The sequence below is a fragment of the Rhinatrema bivittatum genome, chromosome 2, assembly GCF_901001135.1.
Source record: "Rhinatrema bivittatum chromosome 2, aRhiBiv1.1, whole genome shotgun sequence".
Classification (NCBI taxonomy): Eukaryota; Metazoa; Chordata; class Amphibia; order Gymnophiona; family Rhinatrematidae; genus Rhinatrema; species Rhinatrema bivittatum.
In genome coordinates this window covers 51,760,233-51,776,072 of record NC_042616.1, presented here as the reverse complement: position 1 = coordinate 51,776,072, position 15,840 = coordinate 51,760,233, and the positions used below count along the sequence as shown (strand labels likewise).

At 50.3% G+C, this 15,840-nt stretch overlaps 1 protein-coding gene across 1 annotated transcript in view; it reads right to left on the bottom strand.

Annotated features, from left to right (window-relative positions):
- LOC115083210 (SCO-spondin-like) overlaps positions 1-15,840 on the bottom strand; it is a 508,366-nt gene that overhangs the window by 470,380 nt on the left and 22,146 nt on the right. The window contains exons 6-10 of the mRNA XM_029587016.1: positions 12,773-13,020; positions 11,722-11,824; positions 9,506-9,664; positions 8,003-8,088; positions 713-841 (exon numbers count right to left, since the gene is read on the bottom strand). Coding sequence (XP_029442876.1) covers positions 713-841; positions 8,003-8,088; positions 9,506-9,664; positions 11,722-11,824; positions 12,773-13,020 — 725 coding nt within the window. The remainder of the gene's footprint in view (positions 1-712; positions 842-8,002; positions 8,089-9,505; positions 9,665-11,721; positions 11,825-12,772; positions 13,021-15,840) is intronic.

Below are 15,840 nucleotides of genomic sequence, written 5' to 3'. Positions count from 1 at the left end.
GCAATAGCTAAAAGGTGCTCTACTATTTTGGGTGTTTCCCTACCTATTGATTTACATTTTTGGTATTCTGGCATATATACCCCTATCTATTCGAACCTTACCAAACCACAAACTATGCTTCTTGATAGAGCGGGGGTCATCGCAAAAAAGGACAATTCTAGCCCTCTGGGTTGGTAAGGTCTCTCCTTGTTTACCCTCCTGGGAGACTAGGATGTTAAAATTACTTACATTTGAACACCTGTCTGCTAAGACACTCCCTGATATTAAAAGGGAAACTATGAGGGCAATATGGCTCCCATTCTTGGACACGGTCCCCACTGTGACTAAGAATGTGATTCTTAATTTATAAGCAAGTTCTTGTGTCTGCAGAGTTGGATCAGCTTCCGACCTGGAATTCTTTAGTGCTGTCTGGTCATTAGAACACTCATGCAGTCACGTATCAGCTGTTACATTTTTCAGTGCTCTTTGCTACATGTCGGGGCACTAGCTGGATTAGTAGGTGGGAGGGGGGATAACCGGGGCATACCTCGTTGTGTGATATTGTACTTAGGGATTTTTTTTTTTTGACTCTGATGGTTGCTTCTGTTATATGTTGAAAAAAAACCTAATAAAAATATTGGGGGAAAAGAAAAAAAAAAGACACCAAAGCAATGGAAAAAGAATACCAGTGGACAGAGCCAGGTGGGGACCTTACAAACCCCTGTTCCTTCACCTTAGGGTGGCACCGGCTGAAGGGAGAGGTGAGCAGCTTCTGGCAAACGGCATCCGCTTCTGCCCACAGTGTGGCGTCGATGCCAGCATCGCAGCTGTGGCCTGTCTCTGCCGCGTCTTCACAGGTGTGCTAAAGGAAGCAAAGTAACAGCGCGAGGCTAGAGAGAGACTCGTGTTACGTCTGTAAAGCATTTCACAGTCACAGTGAGCAAGCTGTGAAAGAGTCTTCCGCAGGCTGCGCCAATGAACCTTTTTTTTTTTTTACCATCCCTCGCGTCCGTTTAACATAATAATATAGTAACATAGTAAATGGCAACGGATGAAAAAATAAATGGCCCATCCAGTCTGCCCAGCTGAGATTCTCCCACTGGTTTTCTACCATGCTGGTTATTTGACAAATATTGAATTGTGGTATAATAAATAATAACTAGCTGAAACCCGAAGAAATTCCCAGGAGGACCCTACGCCCTGTTCTCCTCCCTCACGCCACTCACAGCACTGCCTTGCACCCTTCTCAGTCTAATCTCAGCCTATCCACTGTCTCCTCGGCCCCAGGCCAGTCCCAGTACTCTTAGTACTCCTTCCCAGTACACTCTGACCCCCTTCCTTTCCAGCCTGACCCCACCACGCTCCGCCCCCCCCCCCTCTCCCGGTCGACCCCAGCACACCCTGCTCCCCAGCCCCAGCACGATCTCTGTCCTCCTTTATCCAATGCTTAGTTCACTGCAGACCACCCCTCCCCTCCATCCCCACCCCACTGTCGGCCCTCCCCTTCCCCTCCCCACCACAGCATACTCCTGACCCGACCTTCCCCTCCCCGGCCTGTACCCGGCATACTCCTGATCCAACCCTCCTCCCGGCCTGGACACTCTGCTGGTATCTTCCACCACGCAGGCCGTGGCCGCCCACCAGGAACAGACATCAGATTAGAGGCATCATCTGTCCACTGCTGAGTAAAGGCTGGGACTGCGGACTGTGGGGTCAATAGGATGGGTTTGGGTACCAGTGTGTTCTAATGTTATCCCTGAGCACGCCCCCCTCCAGCCTCATACTCTGACCTCTTGCCCTTGGATTTTCTTTCCATCTTTTGCTTGTTCAGGTTCTTATGTAAACACAAGGCCATTGCTTCTCCTGCAGTAGTCTGGAAGTAAATTCTGCAGTGAAGACTATGAAATTCTCTGAAAGTTTTCAAGGTTCTGCGGTATTGGGTGTAGATTGCCCAGTATGCATAAAAAGGTACATTTTATTGAAAAGAAAATTAGGTTCTTACCTTTGCTAATTTTCGTTCCTGTAGTACCGAGGATCAGTCCAGACTCCTGGGTTTTGCCCCCCCTCTAGCAGATGGAGACAGAAGTTTATAAACAAAAAACTCCGCCTACATATAGGCTGGTGCCACCTACAGTCTGGCAGTATTACTTAATGTCAAAGTAGCAGGAGAACCCGCAACAAAGAACCCAACGAACACTGAAGATTACCTCCAAACTAAGCGAAATTGAATCTTAACTCCACCCAACTGGGTACCGAACTCGAGGTAACCAACAAACAAACATATTCCAGCAAAAAAACAGCACACAGATCACACATCCTCTCCCGGCAGACAATCGCAATACTGGGCGGGACTCTGGACTGATCCTCGGTACTACAGGAACGAAAATTAGCAAAGGTAAGAACCTAATTTTCTTTTCCCTGTACGTACCAGGATCAGTCCAGACTCCTGGGATGTACCAGAGCTTCCCTTACTGAGGGTGGGAGCCGGAGAGGCCTGCTCTAAGCACCCCTTCTCCAAATCCCGACGGCCCTGGCGCCTTCACATCCAAACGATAGTGCCGGGCAAAAGTATGGACTGACTTCCAAGTGGCCGCCCTACAGATCTCCTCTGTAGGAATATGTTGGCATTCCGCCCAGGATGCCGCCTGGGCGCGGGTTGAGTGGGCTTTCAGACCCACCGGCAACGGCTTCCCCGCCAACAGATATGCTGAGCGAATGGTTTCCTTCAACCAACGAGCAATTGTAGTCTTGGAAGCCGCTTTACCGCGCCGGGGACCACCATGGAGGACGAACAGATGATCGGAGACCCTGAACACATTAGTACTCTCCAAATAGTGTAACAAGACGCGCCGAACATCCAGCTTCCGCAGGTCCCTAGCTAAGGGATCCGAAGACTGTCCCTGACCGAACGATGGCAACTCCACCGTCTGATTGACGTGAAAGGACGAAACCACCTTTGGTAGAAAAGACGGCACAGTACGCAAGGAGACTCCCGAATCCGAAATCCTCAGAAAAGGTTCTCGACACGACAGAGCCTGCAGCTCAGAAATCCGCCGCGCCGATGCCATAGCTACCAAAAATACCGCCTTGAGCGTCAAGTCCTTAAGAGTGACGTGTCGCAGAGGCTCAAACGGTGCCTTACACAGCGCTTTAAGAACCACATTCAAATTCCAAGACGGACACGGAGGACGAAACGGAGGGCGTAACTGTTTTGCCCCCCGAAGGAAACGTACCACATCCGGATGTTGCGCTAGCGAAACTCCGTGCACTCGCCCCCGAAAAGATCCTAGCGCTGCCACTTGCACCCGCAAAGTACTACAGGACAGGCCCTTAGTCAACCCCTCCTGTAGAAACAGCAGAATATCCGGAATAGTCGCCCGAGTAGGTGCTGTGCCGCGATGCACACACCAAGTCTCAAACAGTCGCCACACGCGCACGTACGCCAGAGACGTAGACTTCTTTCGGGCATGCAACAACGTGGACACCACGGAAGGCGCGTATCCTTTAGAGCTCAACCGCTGCCTCTCAAAAGCCATGCCGCTAGACAAAAGCGATGCACCAGGTCGAAACAAACGGGCCCTTGATGTAGGAGATCCGGCAGAAACGGAAACCGAAGTGGCCCCTCGACCGCTAGATTACCAGATCCGCGAACCAGGGCCTTCTTGGCCATTCTGGAGCCACCACGATCACCTCCGCCGGATGCTGCTCTATGCGACGCAGCACCCGTCCGATAAGCGGCCACGGAGGAAACACGTAAAGTAACACATCCCTCGGCCACTGAACTACCAGTGCATCCACTCCTTCCGCCAACGTCTCCCGGCGACGAGAGAAAAACCGAGGAGCCTTTGCATTGCGGAACGTGGCCATCAGGTCCATCGCTGGTGTGCCCCACCGATCGCAAATGAGCCTGAAGGCGTCCTCCGCGAGCTCCCACTCCCCGGGATCCAACCAATGCCGACTGAGAAAATCCGCCTGGACATTTTCCACCCCGGCGATGTGGGAAGCCGCGATACTGCTCAAATGGGACTCCGCCCATATCATCAACAACCGAGCTTCTGCCGCTACCGGCTGACTCCGGGTTCCCCCCTGACGATTGATATAAGCCACCGTGGTCGCATTGTCCGACAGAATCCTGACGGAACGCCCGCGGAGAAGCGGGAGGAACTTCACCAGAGCTAAGCGCACCGCTCGAGTTTCCAACCGATTGATGGACCACGACGCCTCCCGAGCCGACCATGTTCCCTGAACCGCTCGACCGAGACAGACTGCTCCCCAACCGAGCAGACTGGCATCCGTGGTAACCACCGTCCACGACGGAGTTTCCAACGAAACCCCGCGACTCAAGTTTCCTGGCAGAGCCACCATGGCAAGCTGTCTCTGGCTTCCTGGGTCAACGGCAGGCTGAGGAAAAATTCTTCCGAGACCGGGCTCCAACGGGAGAGCAACGCGGACTGCAAGGGACGCATATGCGCAAACGCCCATGGAACTAACTCTAGCGTGGAGTTCATAGAGCCCAAGACCTGCAGATAATCCCAGACCACTGGGACCGGTTTGTGCAACAACCTGCAAATTTGCCTCTGTAATTTGAGGATACGCTCTTGCGTTAGGGCCACCGTGCCTTGACACGTGTTGAACACCGCCCCCAAATACTCCAGGGATTGCGACGGCACCAGATGACTCTTGGCCAGGTTGACCACCCAGCCCAGTGAGCGTAACAGGTGCAGCACCCGCTGAATCGCCAGCTGACAAAGAGTCCTCGACTTGGCCCGAATCAGCCAATCGTCCAAGTATGGATGCACCAACAGCCCCTCCTGGCGGAGTCTCGCCGCCACCACCACCATAATCTTGGTGAACGTGCGCGGAGCCGTTGCGAGGCCAAATGGCAACGCTTGAAACTGGTAATGTTGTCCCAGTACCGCAAAACGGAGAAACCGTTGGTGCTCCCGTCGAATCCCAATGTGCAGGTACGCCTCTGTGAGGTCCAGAGAGGCGATAAACTCTCCTTTTCTGACCGACGCGATCACGGACCGCAAAGTTTCCATTCGAAAACGCGGAACCCTTAGACACTTGTTGACACTCTTCAAGTCGAGGATGGGACGAAATGTCCCCTCCTTCTTGGGTACCACGAAATAAATGGAATACCGGCCCTGTCGGAGTTCGCCGGACGGAACCGGAACGACGGCCCCGAGGTCGCGCAACCGCGCCAGAGTCTCCCGCACCGCCCGGCGCTTTTCTGAAAACCCGCAAGGGGACACCAGAAAAGCCGGAGCCGGACGGCGTGAAAAATCTAACGCGTAGCCGTGTTTTATCACCTCTAGGACCCACTGATCCGACGTAATCTTGGTCCATTCCTCGTAAAACCGGCTTAACCTGCCGCCAACCGGAGGAACCGAGGAACGGACCGGCCTCACTTCATTGTGCTGGCTTACTGCCCTGCACAGCCTGACTGGCCCCCGGACGGCCGAATCGACGCCCACGAAAGGACTGCGAGTACGATTGTTGGCGGGCCGCACCGTGACGGAACGAAGAGATCGATCCTCTCGCCGCCCGAGTTCTACGGCCCCCACGAAACCGCGACCGAGCGGCTGGAGCACCCCGGAAGCGGTATCTATCCTCCGGTAAACGGTGTGCTTTATTCTCCCCCAAGGATTCTAGGATATCGTCCAACTCCTTACCAAAAGCAACTTCCCCTTAAAGGGAAGAGAGCCTAACCTAGCCTTGGAGGTACCATCCGCCGCCCAATGACGAAGCCACAATAGACGCCGCGCCGCTACCGCAGAGACCATGGTCCGTGCCGAAGTGCGCAGGAGATCATAAAAAGCGTCCGCACTATACGCGATGACCGCCTCCAAACGACTCGCCTGTCTCGCCTCCTCCGTCGATAGAGACTCATTCGCCAACAGCTGCTGTGCCCAGCGTAAACCGGCTCGCAACGAAAAATTACTACAAACCGCGGCCCGGATACCCAACGCTGAGACCTCAAAAATACGCTTCAGTTGAACCTCTAACTTCCTATCCTGTATATCTTTGAGAGCCGTACCACCGGTTACCGGGATGGTTGTCTTTTTGGTAACCGCCGCCACCGCCGAATCAAGTTTTGGCAGGCGCAAAAGTTCCAAAACGTCCTCCGGCAGTGGATATAATTTATCCATAGCCTTAGCTACCTTGAGTCCCAAATCCGGAGTATCCCACTCCTTTAACATCAAATCCGATGCCGAGAAATGTAGTGGAAACGCCGACGAGGGACCCCTGAGGCCCAAGACAACCGGATCCGTCTGACCCAGACGAGATTCTACCTGGGGAAGTGGGATTCCCAGTTCCCCCAGGATTTCCGGGATGAGGGGCCCTAGCTCATCCCTATGGAACAACCGAACTACCTTCGGATCGTCCCCATCCGCAGCGTGCAGAGTCCCTGCATCCTTAGGCTCCAGCTCTTCATCCTCCTCAACCCCCCTCGGGGGCTGGGATGGGCAGTCCAGATCCTCCTCCGGATCCGCCAGCGCCTCAGACTCTGACGAGGAGAGCGAAGGCCCCTCCGCCCCTCTAGAGGAACGAAGAGGCCTTGGCCTGGGCCGGGGCCTAGACAGCCCCCCTCCCCCCGTACTGGCCTTTGGGGCCTTGACCGCTGGCGCTCCGCTCTCAGAAGCCGGGGCCCCCGGACCTCTCTTCCGAGCCAGGCGGCGTGCTTTAAACGCCTTATGCATAAGTAACACGAACCGCGAGTTAAAGGAGGAGTCCGATGACCCCTCCTCCTCTTCCCCATCCTCGGGGGAATCATCCGCAGGAGACCTGAACCCTAACGGCCCTTCTTCACCTCCAGATACCCTCTGGGGGGACAAACGCGGCGGGTCCCGCACCTGTGCGCTGGGCTGCCGGCCCGCGCTAACCTGTGCTGCCCGCGCTGAGAAAATGGCCGCCGTTCCCGCCGAAAACGCTGGCAAAATGGCCGCCGTCCCTGACGAACTCGCCGCCGTCCGCTCCGGGAACGCTGCTACCTCGCGGTCCTGCCTACCCCGCCGAGACGCCGAAGGCACCGCCGACCCCCCTTCGCCGCCGCCCACGCACGCGGAACAGAGGCTGTCGCGCGATAGCCTCCCTGTCGCGGACCCGCAGGCCCTGCACGATGCCTGCCGAGGCATCCTTCACACTGCCGCGGCGAACGGAGGCGAACGGAGGCAGAGAGAGACAAAAATCAAGTTGCTCCCCTGATCGACGGGTCCCAGTCACCGCGAGCAAGCACAGCCTAGTAAGTACAAGCACACACACACTCACAGCAGACAAAATAAATGAAAAACAATTTTTTTTTTTTTTTTTTTTTTTTTTTTTTTTACTGCTTACCTCGGATCCGGAGCCGGCTGGGGGGAGTGAGCCGGGACCCCCGGTATCACCCCCAGCCCTGTGAAGCCGGTACGTGGGGCTTTCCCACTCCTCGGCTGCCTCTACCAGGGGGAACAGTCCCCTCAGGACCCTAACTTCCCCTGGGAGGCGGGGATTGGGACCAGCAGGCAAGCCTCTGCGGTCCCTTCCCACTAGAAAACAAAACAACAAACTTTCCTACCTTTTTTTTTTTTTTTTTTTTTTTTTACAAAAAACCACCTAACCAACGTAGGCCTAACACAGACTGTAGGTTTTGCACCCTCTCCACCTGCTAGGAGACAGAAGAATACTGCCAGACTGTAGGTGGCACCAGCCTATATGTAGGCGGAGTTTTTTGTTTATAAACTTCTGTCTCCATCTGCTAGAGGGGGGGCAAAACCCAGGAGTCTGGACTGATCCTGGTACGTACAGGGAAATGTTCTTTTCTTTAGATATCTATTATCCTTTAAATAAAAATAAATGGTTTACAGTCTTTGTTATGTGCTCCTGAATGATTTATTTTGTTCTAATTCTCTCTATTCCTTCTCCCTGTTCTTTTTTTTTTTTTTTTCAGAATCACTGTTCTATCCCTTTCCTTTCTTCTCTCTGCTTAATGACAGGTAAAGCTTTCTGCAGGCTGGAGAGAAGCAGAGGAAGAAATCTGTACCTCTGAACTGGAATCTGGGCTCCTCCAGGAGTTCCCGAAGCTGGCAGGGTACGGCGAGATACTGCCACCGACTTGCGTGAAATCATCTGAAAAACAAAGATAGGAGGATGCTGAAGAAAGGGGTCCAGGAAGGCTCAGCTGACATCACCTAAGTGCTGCATTTCAGAGTTTATAAAGATTTCCATTAGGGTCTGTTTAAGATTCAGGGACCTGACAGAACCATACATTAGTAGATGAATACAGAATAAGACCAATTGGCCCATCCAGTTGGCTCGATTATTCCCATCCGCACTGCTAAGAATATCTTCTAGCTGCCAGCCAAAGAAGCTTGAACACTTGTAGGATATCATTCCTTATCCAAGTCTGTTATTATTTTCATCCTCATTGGTTCTCATCTTAGGTAGATGAACATAGAAGATCCCATACTTTATCCAAGCCCCCACTGGCACTCTCTTGACACCGCCAAGCTTTTTAATTATCTAAATAGCTACAAAAATCTAATGAGACTGTTAACCAAACATCCAGTGGCCATTGAAACCATGACCCTGCTGAATGGTACCAGACCACCATCATCCTGCCGGCATCAACCCAATTGGTTTCTAAGGAAATGTAGACTGCTGGTACCAATCCGGCTATTGCAGTACAGCTAGTGACAGGAGACCTGGGGACAAAAACTGAAATCAAGCAAGGACAAATTAATTCTAGCCCAGTTCTGCAAAATATCACCTCACCTCTTTCTTGGCACAATGGCCTTCCTCTCTGATACTTGTAAACTTCTTTTCATCCCCGATTTTTCACTCTTTCTTTCCATACAACCTCCACACGCCCCAGATGGCAGGCCTGAGCAACGCATATCCCCCAAGGCAGCCAGTAATACTGGAGAGAGATCACTTCTGAGACCTCCCCTCAGTGCTGCCCCTTTGGCCAGCAAGGGTCACTACAGCTGCCTTCCTCCCCCTCTACAGCATGACCCAGCCCCGCTACACCAGTCAGAGAGGAGATTCAGGTTGCAGCCCAAGCCATAGGGGCAATGTCTTGCTTCCTCTTGACTTCAAAATGTACTGAAATTCAAGAAAGACTGCAGGTCTTGTAAGCAAAGGCAAGCAGTGACACAAAGAGCACTGCCAGGCTATGTCTTTAAAAAAGAAGAATTTTAAGCAGGGGAATAGGGGCGGGTGATGGCAACTTCGGGGGCTGATGCAATGAAGTGCACCCAGCCTAGTGCACGGGTTTACACGCAGTTGGATGAGCGTTTTGGATGCGCTAGGCTAGCAATAAACACTAGTGCGAATAAACACTAAAGCTGGCACTGACAACTGTATCTGTTGAGAAGTAGAGCATGGCCAAATTATTTGAAGGGGCTCAGGCTCCAGAAAGCATGGCATGTAAGGGGCCCAGCTTTCTCACGAGGAGCGTGCCCCTTGGGCTGGGAAGGCGAGATGCTTCCCATGAGGAGAAGAGCAGCAGAGAGCTGCGACTGGGTGCACAGAGTCAGCCACTCACCACCGGGGTCATCGTTGTACACGCCACAGAGACCGCGTGTGCCACCCCGCAGGTCCGCACTCACTGTCACATACACGGTGTCCAGGCCGTCAAACTTCACTCGCACCCCCAGCCCACTCTCGATGAAGATGAAGTCCCCCAGCCAAAGAACACTGATCCCTGCAATGAGAAGCATAAGGGTTAAAGGTCAGGGTGCAACACAAAGAGGGTGAAAGGTAGGACCTATCAGATGGTTCCAGTGCCTCCTGGTCTCGCCCCATTGCATCTATGAACTTCTATCCCTGATTTTCTCAGAGAAATGGAAACTGTAGGATCAGAAATGCAAAGGGCACAAAACCTGAATTGGATTATTCCCGTCCCCCATGACCTGGTTACCCTAGGAAAGGGCAGAGAAGAGCCCATTCCTCTCAGTGATCTCATTCCTTTGCTCAGAAAGATAAATTATCTCAATGATTTCAGGAAAATTTCAATGGCAGGAAAGAGACATCCAAGATTTATCAAGTTGTCATAGAAACACAGAAGCTGACGATGGGTAAACATCACTGGCCTGTCTAATCTGTCCCTTTCCCCCACCTAATGCAATACTACAAATCCTACTCGATCTCCAGCTTTACCTTTGTTTTTCGCTGCTAAGGACCCTCTGTGCCTGCCCTTTCCTTTCTTGTATTCCGATATCACATTTGCTCCCCAATAAATCCACCGAGATGAATTCCGTTTTTCAATGACTCTTAGTGTGAAGAAACACTTCTTAATGGTAGTCGTGAAACTACCCCACTTCCAGTCTCATATCATGGCCTCTTGATCTCTTGAACTGAGAAATGCTTGTCTCTTGTGGATTATTCATTCCTTTCAAGTGTTTTAATGTCTTTATCAGATTCTTCCTTGTCTTTCTAATCTTTTGGGCTGACTATACATGCTTAGGTCCTTAAGACCCATCTCACAGGATTTATAATGCAGACTCTGCACCATGCTGGTAGCCCTTCTCTGGACTACCTCTACTCCTATCAGTCAGTATATCTTTCAGAGCTAAGTATTAATGAAGTGGACACAATACTCCTAGACAGTAACTTTAATACCAGAGCGCAAACACGTTTCTCGGCCCATGCCCAGGGATGTGGCCATTTTATAATATACATGCGTATATGCGAATGTTATAAAATAGACTGATCGTGTGCATATGTGCCCACAATTTTAAGTGGACACACACCTATGTGCACAAATGCTGCTTCTATCGTGTTAAGTGGGGAGATTTTAGTAGACACGCACGCCAATGCCATTTCCAGTTTTCCCAGTTCGCCTAGGTAAGGGATAGGACTTCCAAACCCTTCTAGTTTAATAGCCTCTCTTCTCCCCTGTTAGCCCCAACATTTAAAACCCTGCCGATCTGCCTATTTATCTTTATTTTATAACTTGCATATCATCCATAGCAGAAACAAAGTTACGGCAGGGGACCCCCCAGCATGTGCCTGTGTATGTAAGTATTTATGCACAAACTTCAAGGTGAAATCCAGAATCGCCCAGACCACACCCATTCCCCGCCCCTTTTTGGAACTTTTTGTTTGTGTGCGTAGCAGGAAATATGCATGCACACGGGCAGCTTTTAAAATCTGCTTGGTGTGCACCGATCCAACTTGAGTGTGCATCCCCCAGTTTTGGCGCAAGCCAGTCTTTTTAATTCACCTTCTAGTGAGAGATCACCAATGACCTGTATCACCTCCGTTTTTCTACTGGCTTTACCTCTCTCTATGCTTTCTCGCATCCTTCTGGCTTTGGCCACCGTCTTGTCACATTGTTTTGCAACTTGAGATCATGAAATATGATCACCCCACATCTGTATCTCACCTTCCTCCCTTCCTGCACCTCTTCACCCCCCCCCCCCCCCACCCCACCATCATTACCACACACATATCATGTACTGCTCCCTTAGATTTCTGTGCCCCAGATGCACAGCCATCCTTGGGAAGAGAGAGACAGCAAGAGCAGTCTGCACAGATCCTGAAGACAATAACAAGGCCACGGGAAGGTAGAGCACAATGTACAGATGAGCAACTTCCAGCCTGGAAAACTGAAAGCAGAAGCAGAGAGCTCAGACCTACAGTATTGTTCACAATATACAGCATCCCACTGGCAATCTCCTCCATCTCATCCACAGAAAGCTTCCCAGTCTCCCTTTTTCTCTCTTTCTCTCTCTCTCTCTATTTATCTTCATCTCTCACCATTTTGGAGGTGTGGCTCCCCCTCCGGAATCATTGCTCCATTCACTGAAATGTTTCTGTTTTTAGCCAAAACCAAATTCAAACCAAACATCATCCGGAGAACCTGGAAGGAGAGAAGGAATCAGAGAAGTCTTTTAGCTGGCAGGGTTAGAGGGAAGTAGGAAGAAAAGAAGCTGTGGCAGAAAGAAGGGAAGACCGAGAGGACAGAGAAGCGGAAAGGCACAAAGGAGAGGCCCAAAGCGCTGAGGTTTGGTCACCACAGGTTTGAATCGGGGACAGCTCAAAATGGAGGACAAATGAATTAACTTAAGAATACAGGAAAAGATCAAAGGCCCTGGAGAAATGACCTCAGGGCTTGCATCCAAAGCTACATAATCTGAGGAACTGGATTAGTTGGGGGGACCAGTGAAAAGGGGGTGTGGGGAAAAAGGAAACACTTCCAGCAATCTAAAGGTTGGTTATTTTCTTTCTGCAGAACTTCAGACCAGCGTTCTGACTCTGGACTTCACCTTCTTGCCGCAATCCTACTTGCCCTGTACCTGGAATGGGCCTGGACTTCACTGAGCCTTGGTTTGGGACTGGAATTATTGGCTCCCCATTGCCAAAGTCAAAGCTGACTTGTCTGCATCTGTTACCTGCTATAGCCGGAAGTAAACACCTAGACCTGTACTTGACATGCTTGTCTGTCTGTTCTTCGGGAAGCCTTGAGCAAACCCTACAAGGGGATCTGATGGCAAGAGGAGGAGAGATATAGACAGAAGAAACACAGAAGAAAGACAAAGAGATGGAAAACAGGGATGATAGAAGGAGAGACAGAGTAGAGAAGGAGAAAGACTGGAGTGAGACGAGGAGACAGAAAGTGAGATACAAAAAGGAGAGAGACACAGGTCATGGAATACCCAGAGCAACTCTCAAGAGAATTTGGTTCATTTCTTTCTTTTGCGGTGGAAGGAGGTCAAAGGAGGTATAGAAAGAAGTGAATCAAATTCTTCTACCCTGTTGAGCTTCCCTTAAGCTTGCTGCTATCCCCAATGCACTCTAGGTACTGTACCTTTGGGCACCTTCCAGCATGTGGGCAGGGCTCACTTGAGATGTAAATGGCCCAGGTGGTGTCGGAGGAGGAGGCCAGGGTGTAGGTACAGCTCCCGTGGAAGTTGAAGTGCTTTCCATCAAAGCTGCGATAGTGGAATCCAGCCCAGGTCACACAGGTGGCGAAGAGGCGGTGATGGTCCCCAACAGGACCCCCCATCAGAGCAATGGAGAGATACGGCTTCAGGAGATAGGGCGAGGGAAGACCGCCTGTGAAAAAAGGCAGAAACCGCTGAACAAGGAGCTAGAACAATGGCACAGCCGGGTCACTGGAAAAGAACTCTGGGAGCACCCATAAGAAAACCAATACAGAACTAGACTGATGATCCAATGGCACAGCTCAGGGTTGCTGTGGAAGGGAAATTGTGTTGGAAGATAAAGCTTTATTCCTGGAGGCTTGAATCTGTTGGGGAGATGAATCTTTCATTCCTGACAGCTCTGTTCAGCCAGGCTGGAAGATGAATCCTTTATTCAGGCAGGTTGAGCCTTATCAAAATGTAGCCCGCCCCCCCCCCCCCCCCCCCCAACCAAAAATGGAGAAAAGATTTTGCTTAAGGACTGCAGCAACTTTACTGTTTCATTTTTATTTATTTTTAAATGCTTGCACTGTACGTTCCCCATTAGGCTTTTAAGGTCATGAACATTCAAAGCCATAAACTACGTATCAGAGGCGAGGCTCCTCCTGGCAGTGGCCCAGCACAGAAGAATTTGAAGGAAAGGAGCCCACACCTCAGCATAGAAATCCCGGCCTTTGGCTACTGAGGTTACAGAGGACATATAGCTTGGCCCCAACCAGATCCAGGCAGAACACGGACCTGGGTTTTATACATTGAAGACTTGAAAGGCATTGGGCCACCTAACTCTTCGTGTTTTTTTATTGGTAACTCAAAAGACCGGATGGATGAAAGCATTGGCGCAAAAATATCAAATTTCTATGTTGGAGGCTCAAATCTCTTTCCAGCCAACTGATACACAAATATGGGTGGCAATAGCTTTTTTTGAAAGAATACTGATGGCCACTGAAGTCTCTGGCGGTGAATTGTGTGGGGGAAGAGAAATCCTTCTGACATAAGAATTTCCTTCTGCGCCGTTTGACCTTCCATCTAAATGCTAAGAGCCTTCATTCGCAACCACCTAAGGGGTTCCCGCCCTCACCCAGGGTTGGATTTCAGATTATGATGGCCATAGGCAGAATACAGGGGGGGGGGGGAGATTTCACGCCGGGAAATGAAAGAGCAGTGGGGCGGTCCCAGTGCCTTCAGAATTTGGCAACCTAGCCACTTATCTATGTTGCTTTCGCCTAAATCAGGCCCTAACCCCCCCCCCCCCCCCCTTTCCCATTTTGTTCTCCCCATCTCCCATCTAAGCCTTAGCCACTACTGCAACAGTGCTTGGTCAGGGGTCCTCAGACCACGACTCCATCCAGAACTTGGTATGTGTGCAACCTGAGTCAGGCCATAGGTGTCACTTTTCAGAGATGTCTATACTCTCCCTGTTGGCACCTATAGACACAGTATCACCAGCCCTGGCCAACCCAAAATGCGGAAGCCTGTCTCAGGAATCAAGCCTGGATCTACTGTACGGCAGCACACAACACTGTGACAGAACCATGGGCACAGCTCTGGGAAGAGAAATTTAAGAGGCTGATGCCATGGAAGTCTCTGGAGGTGAATGACATGGGGAAGAGATATTCAAGAGGATGATGATGGAGAAGATAAAGTGAACAATGAAAGGAAATGAAGAGAAGGTGTGGAAGAGTATCATCTTGAAGAGTTGTTAAAAAAAAACTGACCACGGGGAGACCAGCACGGCAGAGGTGCACTTCAAGCCTGATTTATCAAAAACTTTCTCCCATTTTGAACCTGTAGGAAAGCCCGTTCTAAATCAGGTCCTTGGACATGGTTGCAGTTACTATGTTTTGGTGTAATAGAAATCAGGATTAGGATGTAACCATCCCAGGCTAGAAATTCTTCTAAAGAGATGGACTAGGGGGAGAAAGGGGATGGGTAGCAACTCTTTACATTAGGGGCACAATAGTGGCCATTGAAATACAGGGCGATCATAGAAAAGATGAATTACTGTGGGTTGCCCTGCAAAAACCTATGAAGACTTCCTTCTATATGTGAGTAATGTACAGCCCTCTGGCACAGGGAAATGTAGATTCTGACATGATGAGAGGCATTATAAGACTGGAGCAGAAAGGAAGGTGCTGCTTGTAAGGAGATCTCAAACTACCAGGTGTGAACTGGAGCCTACCTGTTGTGATCAGCTAGGAGTGCAGAAGTCTTTGATGTCCTGCTAGAGGCTTTCCTCAGGCAGCGAGTGGAAAAGTCCATCTGAAGGCAGGCTATATTAGATCTGGCACTGACAAATGGAGACCAGGTCACTGATCTCATTGTAAGAGAAAATGTACACAAAAACTGTAGGCAGCAAGATAATGAAGCATTGGGAAGGTTACAAGTCTCTAAGTATCAATGCAATGGGCTTCTTTCAACAGAAAGAGGCAGAGATGAGGGTGAAAGGAGGTACACTCTGGAGTAATCTAAGGAAATATTTCTTTACAGACAGGGTGGTGGAATAGCTTCACATTGGAGATGGTGGAGACAAGAACTGTATATGAATTCAAGAAAGCATGAGACAAGCACGGGGGACCTCTGAGCAGTGTTAGGGATTGTAGATGGGCAGACTAGACGGGCCATATGGTCTTTTTCTATCATCATGTTTCTATATAAGGCAGGGATACCCAGTATCAACACTTATCTTTGCATTGCTAATTTAGCCTTTAGTCACATTAATTGCAGATTCCCCAGAGCTGCATGGTGCCTCTTTGAATGGACGAGAGCATTATGTGCTGAAAATGTTCTATTATTTATAAAACAAGCATAAAACACATTGTTGAATTTCATTAAAATACTGCATCAGTTGGGGACCATGTATTGACATAGAGTTAAGTACGTAAAGCAAAGCTGCTTACTTGTATCAGGTGTTCTTTGAAGATAGCAGTTCACCAGTCACACAACTGTGCTATGT